General features: G+C 33.2%; 2 protein-coding genes across 2 annotated transcripts in view; both read right to left on the reverse strand.

Moving 5' to 3' along the window:
- Positions 1-427: 427 nt before the first annotated feature.
- Positions 428-5,787, reverse strand: LOC110101250 (oligopeptide transporter 5). Its single transcript, XM_020829059.2, has 7 exons — positions 5,677-5,787; positions 4,500-4,939; positions 3,783-3,880; positions 3,127-3,699; positions 2,763-3,030; positions 1,994-2,176; positions 428-1,269 (listed from the first exon to the last, which is right to left on the reverse strand). The coding sequence occupies exons 1-7, from the start codon at positions 5,750-5,752 to the stop codon at positions 649-651; spliced, it is 2,259 nt and encodes a 752-aa protein (XP_020684718.1). The 5' UTR covers positions 5,753-5,787; the 3' UTR covers positions 428-648.
- Positions 5,788-11,216: 5,429 nt separating this feature from the next.
- Positions 11,217-12,229, reverse strand: part of LOC110101224 (vacuolar-processing enzyme-like) — a 3,933-nt gene continuing 2,920 nt past the window's right edge. The window contains exons 2-3 of the mRNA XM_028699126.1: positions 11,713-11,930; positions 11,217-11,627 (exon numbers count right to left, since the gene is read on the reverse strand). Of these exons, the coding sequence (XP_028554959.1) occupies positions 11,445-11,627; positions 11,713-11,930 (401 nt within the window). The 3' untranslated portion in view covers positions 11,217-11,444. The remainder of the gene's footprint in view (positions 11,628-11,712; positions 11,931-12,229) is intronic.

The following is a 12,229-nucleotide window of genomic DNA, read 5'->3' on the forward strand; positions in this document are numbered from 1 at the left end:
ATTTTTTTTTCCACAATTTTATTGTAAATCCATAGTTGCATTTCTATTTTTCTATAATCTTTTTTTATTATTTTAAAAAATTTATGGTGAAAATAATTTTTCATGCTCATATTACTATAGTATGGTAGACAAGGGGGCCACGTGCTGCCCCTCAAAAATTTAGAAAAGCCCGCATCGGCTCTTCCAGCGAGCGATTTAAAAAAAAAACTCGAATGAAATCTGCAAGTATAATACATATAAGCAGTAAAGTGATTAATTAAATATGAATATCAAAATCAGCTGAAGCAAGATTAAAATTGAGCCTCCCCCTTTAAAATTTTCTTGCTTCGCCACTGATGATAAATATCACAAAGTTATTCTTTGACTTTCTCTCATGGTAAAAAAAAAAACATATGATACCCATAATAACTTCATAATAAATTTTACAAACAACTATAAACTCATGTTCAAACATCAATCCTTTTGTGCAACATCTACTTTAGTCAACCATATCCACAAACTTACAACATTGCTTACCTTCTAAGAACATCAATAATAACCAAAATGCACTTCACATATAAACTTCCCTTGTTAAGATATGTTCTTTGAACTTTACCAACATTTCCATAACAAAATACAGAGAATAAATAACCAGAAAGATTGATCATACTATTGAATGCTAGGACAACCTTTAACTACTACTCCAGGTGCTGTAGGACAACTAGCAAGAGGACAATAATCACTTCCCCCTCCCCACCAATCTATTCCACTAATATTATAAGATTGTAAGGCAAAGAATATAAGTATACCCATAAAGGCTATTCCAGCATCTAATGCAGCTGACATCACATAAGTGTGCCTTGCCCACCATTCTTTGTACTTATTATAGATATAATAGTTGAAGAACACACCAACTATTCCCCACATGATATAGTTCACTGTGTGTGCAGGAGGAATTCCACCTGCACCTGAGAGGAGGAGGGGAATGTGAATGTGTTTCAGCCATTTTTTCTCTGGAAAAGCTTTGGAAAGCCACCAGAATGGAACAGGAAGCAAGAAGCCAATGATGAAGAAATAGTTTAAGGAAGAGTAAAGCCCAAGTTTTCCAAACATTCTTACAGGGCCAACGAGTCCCCATATAATGGATGCGTTGTAGAAGACTGCATCGTTTGGGCAAGTCCATGGACTTCCAGTTGGAAGCTCATCTACATCACATATGTTCTCCACTGTGCTTAGAAGAAACCAAGCTGTTCCAAATGTGATGGCTGATGATATTATGGTTCCTGCTAGCTGCAAAAAGTTTATAAAGAAGTAAGTTAGTTAGTTGGTGTCATTTAACCAGTTCAAATGTGGAATTGAGGGGTGTTTGGAATAGTTTTTTCTTAGTTTTATATTACAGAAGCTACAACTTCTTTGTTTCTTTTTAAAAATTATATATGATGAGGTTTTCATAATCAAATCTACAAGATTGTGATAGTTGATAGATAGTTGTTTTTTATTCTTTTTGGAAGGAAGAAGTTGGTATTGCCCACATCAGCTTAAAAAAACTTTAATTTTTATTCCACATCATTTTTAATTAATTAATCTTTGGCTTTGGAATTAGTGCTTACAAAAATATACTTCTTAATTTATTGGAAATCGTTATTTTAAGTAGTGACAAAGCTAATATTTCAAGTTAGAGGTGGTGAAAGGGCATATTCAGAATTCAGAGGAGCAAAACTTCTATAATATCTATACTTATAAGAGTCTAATAATAAAATGTTCATATTGTATATAAGTACATAAGAATTTTATTAAATCTAAGGGTCAAGATCCAACTCTAGCACATCACATGCTCCATTACTAGGTTTGATTATTGATTATATATTTTTAACAACTAAAATTGAGAGAGTTTTAGTTGGACCATTTCAACTCCTTATAATTAGGTTGTTGTGAATCATCATATAAAATTCATAATTTAAAAAAATAATGACATGTCATGCAAAGTTGCTTGAGCTTGTTGAGTTCAAGTTACCTGTGAGATGAACATAGCCTTTGGTGGAATTTTCATGTAGTGGCCCAGGTTTAAATCACTAAGAAGTCCCAGTGCTTGTGCCATGCTTATATAACCATATGTCTTGAATGTCACATTGGCTAGAGGTTTTCCAGGCAATATCAGACCGATTATATACTCTGTAATTATATTAAGCCCTGGTGCCTGAAAAATAACAATCAAAGAAGATCAGATGTAAAGTTATCATACAAATCCTTCTATTTACATCATTTGTATCAGATATGTGCCAAAATAGAGTAATGGTGTAGAGGCTCATTTGCATTAGCAATGCTTGTTTGCATGAGAATTTATACAACTTTTTTTCCTATTTTCTTAGGATTAACTTTAAGAAAACTACTTTTGTGAGGAGTACAAATTATGCTAAGAAAATAGCTTTTAAAAATTCTAACAGTAAGAGAAAAAAATATATAACGAGCAATATAGTTTGCTAGTTTTGGCAGAAGCATACACCATAGAATTAGCTTAAAAGGATTATACAAGTAATAAATGTAACTTATCAATTGGTGTAGCTTAAGCTTTATAAAAATCTAATTTTCCAACCATGATTTCTGATATGTTTTATCCACTGGCATACTTTCTAAAGCAAAACTTTTAAAAGTTAGTAAGAAAATTATAAGTTAGAAATAACTATTATGATACTTAGCATACCTAAATGGTTTTGTTGAATTTTTTTTCCTTTTCTAAGTTGTTTTATGCATGGTTTGCCATAATATAATCAACAATAACACACCTGATTTGTGGTTGCCAGTATAACTCCAATTGGTAAAGTAAAGAATAAGCCTATGGCACAAGCGAACAAAACACCCCACCAAGGAAGTTGTAGTTGACCACCAAATCCAAGACAAGTAAAAATAGAGAGTCCAACAACTAAAACCAAAAGAACATGAAACCACCATTGAGGCACAGGCTCATAGTTCCTCCTCATCAATCTTGTGTGCACATCCTCGGCCTTCTTCTTAGCATATTCTTTAGCCTTCCATACTTGCTTCCATATATCCCTAAACACATTTTAAAAACAAAAATATTAAATTCAAATAAATTTTATGAGAAAATTTGTTGATTTTGATATAGATGTAGACAAAACAAATTCTTACTTTCCATCATGTAAAGCAACATGCATTATTGATGCTGTCAATGTGGCAAACCCCAAACCATAAGTCAAAGCAAATGTAATACTCATATGAATCTTGCTATAATTTTCTTCTTCTAGAACATTCAAAGTGAATGTTTTATCATTGATAATTCTAGTAGTATTATAGTGTTTCCCGTTCATGTCGTAAACACTGGAGGAGATGATAGGGAAATGCTTTGCATTGTATAGGTTTAGCCAATAGCTAATTGGAACGAGTACATAGATTCCCAAGAAGAAGCTAACCATAATGTTGAAAATAGCTGTTGAAGGTGTGGCTAAAGGGCTACCAAGAAAAGAGGCCACTGTAGACCAATCAAGGCCAAATGAGCCTATGCCAAGTCCATTTTGCCCAGAACCAATCTGTTGCATTGTAATGGAGTTCTTAAATATCAGACAAAGCACAGAGATGCTTGAAATTGTGGGAAAGATGAAGCCTGGGATTATATAGTACGTAAAACTTGCAACGAATGTAATGATGAAGAACTGAAGTCTTGTGAGTCTTCCTTTCTTTCTTTTCTCCTTCAAATGTAGTGCTCTAGAGAAAGCCATTTAGCATAAAAGTTAGAAAAATTAGGATATCAAAAGAAGACTTTAGTTTGAATGATTTTGTGTTCTTACTTAAAGAGTGAGACTTGGACGAGATTTGCAGGCCACCACATATATGGAGACTCCACTAGGTACTTTCTGTAAATGCCAGCCCAACCATAGCCAAGCAACTTCAAATTTCAAGAACAAAATGATATCAATTATAATTACATTTGCAAAAATATTTATGAAAATTATGTTAATGCTATAATGCATATTATATGTTTAAAACTGTTACCATCTAGATTATTCTCTTTTGGTTTTTAGTTTTGAAGTAAATGATCAAATGCTCCCAAAATTATTTTGGTCTGATCATTTCACTCTCAAAGTTTACTTTCAAATTTAACCTCAACTCATCGAATCTAAACATTTTTTGTTCTTCATCATCTCATTTGTTTGGAATTGATGGAAGCTAATCTTAGGGGTCTTCTACTTGAGGGAAATTTTGGAACTTTCAAGCAAAGAAATGACTAAAGATTTTCTATTGTGACTACAAATAATCCATAGATGCAAGGATTGTTTAAACCTCATATAAATACTAGTAAACCCTCAATACATTTGCTTCCTGCGACTAGCTTTCATTAATTCCAAACATATGAGAAGACAGAGGGACCAAAAATGTTAAATTTTAAAAAGTTGAGAGACTAAATTATACTCTAAAAATTACATGTCACTAAAACAAATACATCTTAAAAATATATTACCTATTATAATCATCAACTCTGACTAAAAACGGTTTATAATTCTTACCTGTGTTGTTTGTGCTAACATGAAGGCTGCCATCGGGTGAATACTTCTATGATAAAAAGCCCTGACTATAGTGACAATGTGAATGGCATATAAACCTCCGGCACCCGCACTGGCAAAAATAGTGATAAGACAGTGTTCCTTTATCGAAAAAGGCCCCGGGTTGAGCGAGAATGACCAATTGGTGAATGGGACCTTCACATCCTTTTTAGGCAAAGTCTTTGCAAGAAATCTCCCAATTGGGAGGGAGATGATTTGAACACAAACTGAACCAATACTTAGCTGGTTTGTTCTATACCCAAAGAACATATTTGCAAATGCAAGCACCATACATGAGATCACACCGAGAAACCAGGTTCGAATCGTCAGTACTGGAAGGTTTGGGTTATCAGTTGGGTCTACAGTCATTCTCACCTCCTCAATAGGATGATCATTCTCTTCTACTGTAAAATAGTTAGGGGTTCAACTTATTAGCAAAATATATATAAAAGCATAAACCAAATGAAACATAATTACTACTTTACCATCTAAGAAAAATAGAAAATAGATTTATTTTAATGGACAAAATATTGAGCTTTTACTGATTCTTTGCTCAAACACAAATTTGGTATATTTTATTTTTTAAAAATAAATAAATGATTTAACCATGAAGAATTCCTGAAACCAAAAATATCGACTCACTATAAAGGGCTATAGTATATACATATTTATTTTAAAAATAATAATATTTTATATTCAATAATTTTATTGAATTTAATAACAAAACAACAAAGTTCTTAACTTTATAAACTACTAAATTGTCATTATTTTATTTTCATAAACAAAATAAATAAAAATCAAACCATCATTTTCAAACACATATTTCAAATCTAAAATACAAAAATAATTTATTTTCAATTATTCTACTCCATCAATCATTGGAGAAAAATAGGGTTACAATATTGTAACTTAAATTTAATCACGCTAATTTTATAGCCATCAGATTATAATCGAGATGATTATAACACATAGTTAATCATTCAAAATTTATATTGCACTAATCTCAAAATAAATCTAACTACTATAAATATTTATATGAAATTCCAATCTCTACATTGCACAAATCAGAATCTCACTTGTTTAATTTCTTTTATTCTTTTAATTAAAAAAAAAGAAGATGGAGAAATTACATTGATCTTACCTTGCCATCCATCAAAGGGCTCACAATTGAACTCTGAATGGTGAGAAGAATGGAGATCAATGGCAGGTTCTCCCATGGCTTCTCTTCTTCTTCCTTCTCCCTCTTTCTCTCTTCTTCTTCCTTTCTTCTCTGCAAAATAAGAATACTTAGCACTGCTTTGGGCTGCAAATAAAGGAAACAAACGCAAGAGCCAGAAGCTAATATTTCGAATTGCAAGGGGCTAATATGGAAAAAAATATAGGTCTGAATACAGAATATTCATTGGTGCATATTCTGAGCCAATGGCGTGATATATTGACTATTGAGGCTTATTTCGAAAGTTTCCCATAAATGATCTTAATTACGCACCTTAAATTGCGTTATTGCAGCTTTATGTCGCTTTTGCAATTTGCAAATGTTCAGACGAATCTTTCCCCGTTTTGTAATTTTATAAATTATTTTTATTTAAAATTGTTTATATTTAGAAATAAGAGATATTAATTTAATTGATTGATTAATTATGTAATTTAATTTAATTTCATGATTTAAATTTTAGCCCAACATCATATAGTATTTATTATTTTATATGAAATCATAAATTAAACTAATATTATTTTTTCTTAAATATATTAAATAAAATATATTTTTTTAAATTTCAGCCCAAAAACTTTTTTTTTTTAAATGAATTTTGAAGGCTCCAATTAATTAACCAATATTTTTAATTAGAAAATGATCATTTAGCTTCCAATCCATTTAAACCTAACCCTTCATTTCTACTATTCGAAGGAGAAGTTGAAGGGAAGTTCTTTGGGGATGGAGAGAAGATGAAGAAGAAGCGTCAGAATCTCTCATATTTATCATGAAATTGGCATTTAGTAACAAGTTTTTTGCATGAGATAGCCTAAAGTTTTAATCAATTTAAAGATCAATTAATTGAACAAATCTTAATGAAATTTTCTTCATTTGCTTTTTATTTTTTAGGGTTTATTTCACATATAGATTTGTTTTATTATAAATAATAAATAAAATAATAGAATGTGAAAATTTTATCTTAATTTTTTGCATTTAATTTTATGTTCTTATTCATAAAATCAAATTAAAATACAATAAATATAATAATATTCCATTAACCTTTTTAATTTGTATAATTTTTTTTAGATTTAAAAATGATTTAATTAAGATTCAAATAAGCATGATCATAATTGCTCTAAAACAAATTGAAACACCCCATCTAATACAAATCTGATATATCATAAAAAAATTAAGCATGATCAAGCACGAATCTCGAGGAAAAAAAAAATAAGTTAGAAACTTCCAAAATGAAATATGGGACCATCAGAATTCCGATTTCAATAAATTTATAGTTGAACTAAACATCTCAAAAAGACGAACCCAAAAACACCAAATTCAACCAAATCCAAGCTCAAATAGATTCAAATTGAAGACCCGAAGCACATTTAGAATGTTCAAACCATAAATTAAATGACCAAACGATTTCCAAACCTAACAGGCTTATAGTCGAATCGAGTGGCTCGATAAGACTAATCCAACGAAACCAAGATCGCCAAATTTCGATGACATTAAGACACTCAAATACTCTATTAACGACCCACGATCAAGGGAGTCGAAACCATTTGTCCATTCAGAACACTTACAACATTCCTTTGATATTCTTTCTATTTACTGACCATGCATCTTGATCTCAAAATATAGAAAGGTTGCGCCTAAAAACCCATATCAATCACCCATAAAAGGCTATACCAAAAACTAGTAATAGTAAAAATTAACAAGCCTGCATATTAGTAACCCGACCCATAAGCCTCCATGGCCTTCATCCTCCCATGGCCCAACCCATATGCCTCTCCCAGCATTCATCTACACATTCAATATATTCGACTTCAGGCTGTGAAAAAACTCGATGACTGAGAGATTATTTTGTGCGAGCGCCGACCGTAGTTCATCGTCCGGAGATCAACCAGAATGCGCCACGTCAGCAGTACCGAGCGTGGTACTGAGCGTTACCGAGCGGGGGTGACGTGGTGTATTATGGTTGATCTCTGGATGACGTTCGGCATCCGCAAAGAATAATTTGTCTTTCCTCACTAAACTTGAGTTACAATATTCGGAGAAAGTTTTGTCTTTTCTTTCTTTGCTTCCATCAGGTTCGAAATAACTCTTCATATTGGAAGAACTTCATAATGAGACCTATATGTTAATAGAATTCATAGTTACAGTAAAATATAATTATATTCGGTGCATAAAAGAAATAATATCAGAGACAATATTTGTATAATTGATACGTCGACAAAAATTGCCTTGATCAAGCACGAAACTCGAGGCATATTCAAGTTGGAAACTTTCAAAATTAAATTTGGGATCATCGGAATTCCAATTTCAGCAAACTTACAGTCAAATTGAACATCTCAAAAGGACGAACCAAATAGCACCAAAATTGGTCCAACCCAAGCCCAAATGGGTCGGAGTCGGAGTGGGCGGAGCTAGTCGGAACCAGCTGCTCGATCATCGGAGAGGAGACAACCGTTAATTGCTCGGCCCTTGATAAGCCAAAGGGTGGAACTTTAATTTGGTCCGGTGAATGTACTTAGAGCTACGTTCGGCCAGCACTGAGATTGCACCACGTATCAGACACAAAACGAGAAATATCAAGCAAATACCGAGCAATACCAACAATAACGAGAAATATCATTATGTGAAGACAAATATTGAGCAATACCAAACAATACCGAGTTGTACCGAGCATTACTGAGCAATACCTAGTTTTTTCTAGAAAAAATTCGGTATTGCACGGTATTGATCTTCACAGAGCGGTATTTTTCGTTATTGCCAAGCAATACCTAGCAATACCGAGCAAATACTGACAAATACCGAGTAACTCAGTGATGACCGATACATTCGGTCAGAGGACCTAATAATTGTTCCAAAGGGTGAGGGAGGGGCTTGTTCAGTGGAGAGAGAGCTCCTAAAATGGAGACCTCGCATGGCCTTTTAAAAAAAAATGAGAGAGAGCTCCTTCTCTTGGTCGTGAGCTCACTGAACTTCTGGTCCCCTCCCCCTTTTTTGAATTTTTTTTTTATCTTTTGTCCTTTGCTTACTGTGAATGGCAGGGAACTGGCAGCCGCTTGCTTGTGGAGGAAGAGCTGGACCGTCAATCTGCACCTGAACCGGCTTCATACAATGCCACAATGGAATATTAAAATGAAGCCCTACATTTAGCAGCCCTGATTGAATCTATTCGTTAGATCAACCATTGAATATAAACTTGCTTTATTTGTGATGATATGAAAAGATATGGGGTAAAGTTACTTTCTATTTGAATTCAATGTTAATTTACCTCGGGTGTTATTTACAAGGTGGTGTTTGGTGCTTACCAGATTTTATTCCTAAAGATGTGCAGGATCTGATTTATATTATACCTCTTACTGATGAAAACACTGCGCCTCTTTCTTGGAAATCAAATATTAACAATAAGAGCTTTTAGACTTAATTTCTATAAGGGGTTACTGGAAGTCTCATGGGTTAAGTATATATGTATGGCATAAAAGGGCGGCACTTAGGTTCTCTTCCTACTCTTGGCTCTTGATTAAAAATGGACTTAAGACGGCAGATGTTTTAGCAAAGAGGAATATTTACATTGATTCCACTTGCCCTCTATGTTTACGGGAAGAGGAATGCTCTTATTCTTCCTATGTGACTTCTCTTTCGATGTGCTCGCTGGGTTGTTACCGGTCCTTAACTGCTTTCTATTTAGACCTTCACTTCTGTAGCTTTTTGAATTTCTGGATGAAATTTGAATTTTTAATGTGGTGGAGAAGAATTTTTGTTACTTTGTAGTTTGCTGTGTCATTTACTTTTTGTGGAGAGAACGGAATGAGCGGGATTTTCTGGCTTTACTATGACTCATCCTGAGCTGCTTAAAAAGATTATCTGGGCTATTTCTCTCAAATTTTATAACTGGAAATCCTCTGAGGCGCTCCGTGCTACATTCCCTACTTGCTTTAACGGAGCTGTGGATTCATTGGGTATTACGGGGAGATGATGAGTGGAACCCGCTCGTTACCCTCTGGATGGCCAATGCTTGCTTCTCATGCGGTTTTGCAATTTAGCCTGGCATGATTCATCTGCACCCTGCTTATCCGTCTTGGGCTGCTACTTCTTGGCAACCGGGGTAACCCTCTTATGATCGGATCGATTTCTTATGGGCACTCGAGCTTGGCCCTGATGGATATTGTTGCCCTGAGCGGGTTCCTGTAATCCTGAGTCCCTGGCCCTTAATTTTGTTCCTGCAAAGCTTTCATCCTTCCTGCGATCCGCACTCTTCAAAGTTATGCATGTGGTAATGAAAAAAATAAATAACTAATCAAACAAAATTAATGAGCGTATAAAGCCGTCTTATATATGCCGTTTGTGAAGATGAATGAAAATTTGATTATCTATAACATGTAAAATATTCACTATTGAGCTCGCGTAAATTTGACTATTAAATTTTTCATTTGATAAAATGTTTAAAATTTTAGTTTTTTTAAGATAACTAACTTTTAAAAATAATAATTAATTGAAATATTTTTAATTGATAAAATATATAAAAATTAAGTTTTTTTTCACTTAATATAGACAATATAAGCGAAAAAGATAGAAAAAAAATTTAGATAAATTTGATTCAATAAAAAAAATCCATTAGAATTTACTGTTTTTGAATCATTCAAAAAAAAAATCTAATTTTGATTTGAAAATATTAAGATTCAGAGGTGATGAATCACAAAGTGGTTAATTCTCCAAACAGTTTTGATGTAAGAAGAATAAGATTGAGACCTCAAACAGACAAAAAAAAAAAAAATAAGATTGAGACCTCAAACAGACAAAAAAAAATTAAGAATAAGAAGATTTATACCTCTCTCAACTGAAATAGGCGGGTTCCCACGCCACGAAATAAGAAGCCAAAGGGGTACGCTAGCAGGCGGGTAAGTTATGCGAGCAAGGGGAACGGGAAAGTGCATATAAAGGGTTGCCAAATATATATTTGAAAATTGGAATAAGAAGGGTTGAAAGTGGGAATACGAAGGGTTAGCGCTTGGGTTTACTCCTGTATTTCAAAAGAAGAATCCAATATTGAATTAGGTAAAAAGAACATTAATGCAGTTTTAAGAAGGATTTATTAATTAAATTAGGCATATGAGATAAAGAGCCGGAACTAATTGTTTGAAATCAATTTTAAAAATTCCGATTAATAGCATTATTAATTGCTGATAAATGATAGATTTTGAATAGTCATATATGAACGTTGTAGATTAATTTAAAAGTTATAGATGAACGATCAAGATTTGTTATGAGTGGAATCCCAAGCCACTTTTATATAGTAGTATAGATAGTATAGATGTGAATTTTTTGATTTATTAAATATTTTTAATAGAATGGATGAGCAAGATAATTAAAAAATAAGTAGAATGGATGAATAAAATTTACGGGAGGAAGGAAACTCAAGCCCCTTTTATAATAGTAGTATATATATATATATATATATATCACTGAACAAATCAGGAAGCAATAAAAAATGTAAAAAATCCCTTGTGATTAGATCCAGATATCAAGAAACTCAAGAAAGAACTTTTGATAAAGTAGCGGCACTATACTTGATCCTCAATATGGGAAAACTTGCCATACATTTTTAACAGAAATGAGACATACACATACCAAACTTCTATTTACAACACTGTCGAAGATAGCCACTAACAAGCATGAGATTGTGCTTTCCTTCCTTGGTATAACCCATTTCAGGCACTGAATCCTCTATGAAGAGAACTCGGTCGAGTGGACGGAAACTGGCTGCAAACTTCAGCAGACACCTTAGCCACTGTCTCATTGCTGATGCCAGCATTACAAATGTTAGCTAAAGAGTGAATGTGCTTCATGCCATACTTAGATAGAGATCCACAATGCGTTTCAAAAATTCGAATCTGGAGAAGGAAATGCAAATCATACTTAAATGAAACCACTGAATCTTGAGATAGAGAAATTTGAATAGAAGTTCAAGAAAATTACTATTGATTCTAGGCAGGCCAAATCGTCGACAAAAGGATGCCCTGTCTTTGGAACTGCACTAAGGACTTGTATGCCTTTCTCTAATCCAAAGAGAAGCTTTCCTATGAGGTTTATACTATTATCTACATGCACGCGATGGGTCAGTATATCAAGCAGTTCTTTCTGTGCATCGAGTTTTTTGGATGATCCTTCAGGTGAATTAAGGAACGAACCCAAGTAAAATGCATGATGTGATCATTCATCAACACAATGGTGGAACATCCAAGAAAAGAAATCGATCTACAAAATACAAAAGTAACAAGATCGTGCAAGTGACCGATGCCAAAAAGGTGGTCAACAGAAATGAAATTCTAAAGTAAATACATATGTAAAGAAAGAAATCTTACCCTCACATATTAAGGATATATTATAGTATTAACAGATTAAATAAATTTTCTAATAGAACAAATCAAGAATGGAGAAAATATCCCTGTTTCATTGAACCAGCTAGCTAGAAAAAGACTGTACACATGGTCTG

This window comes from Dendrobium catenatum, unplaced genomic scaffold, assembly GCF_001605985.2.
Source record: "Dendrobium catenatum unplaced genomic scaffold, ASM160598v2 fragScaff_scaffold_1220, whole genome shotgun sequence".
Lineage (NCBI taxonomy): Eukaryota > Viridiplantae > Streptophyta > Magnoliopsida > Asparagales > Orchidaceae > Dendrobium > Dendrobium catenatum.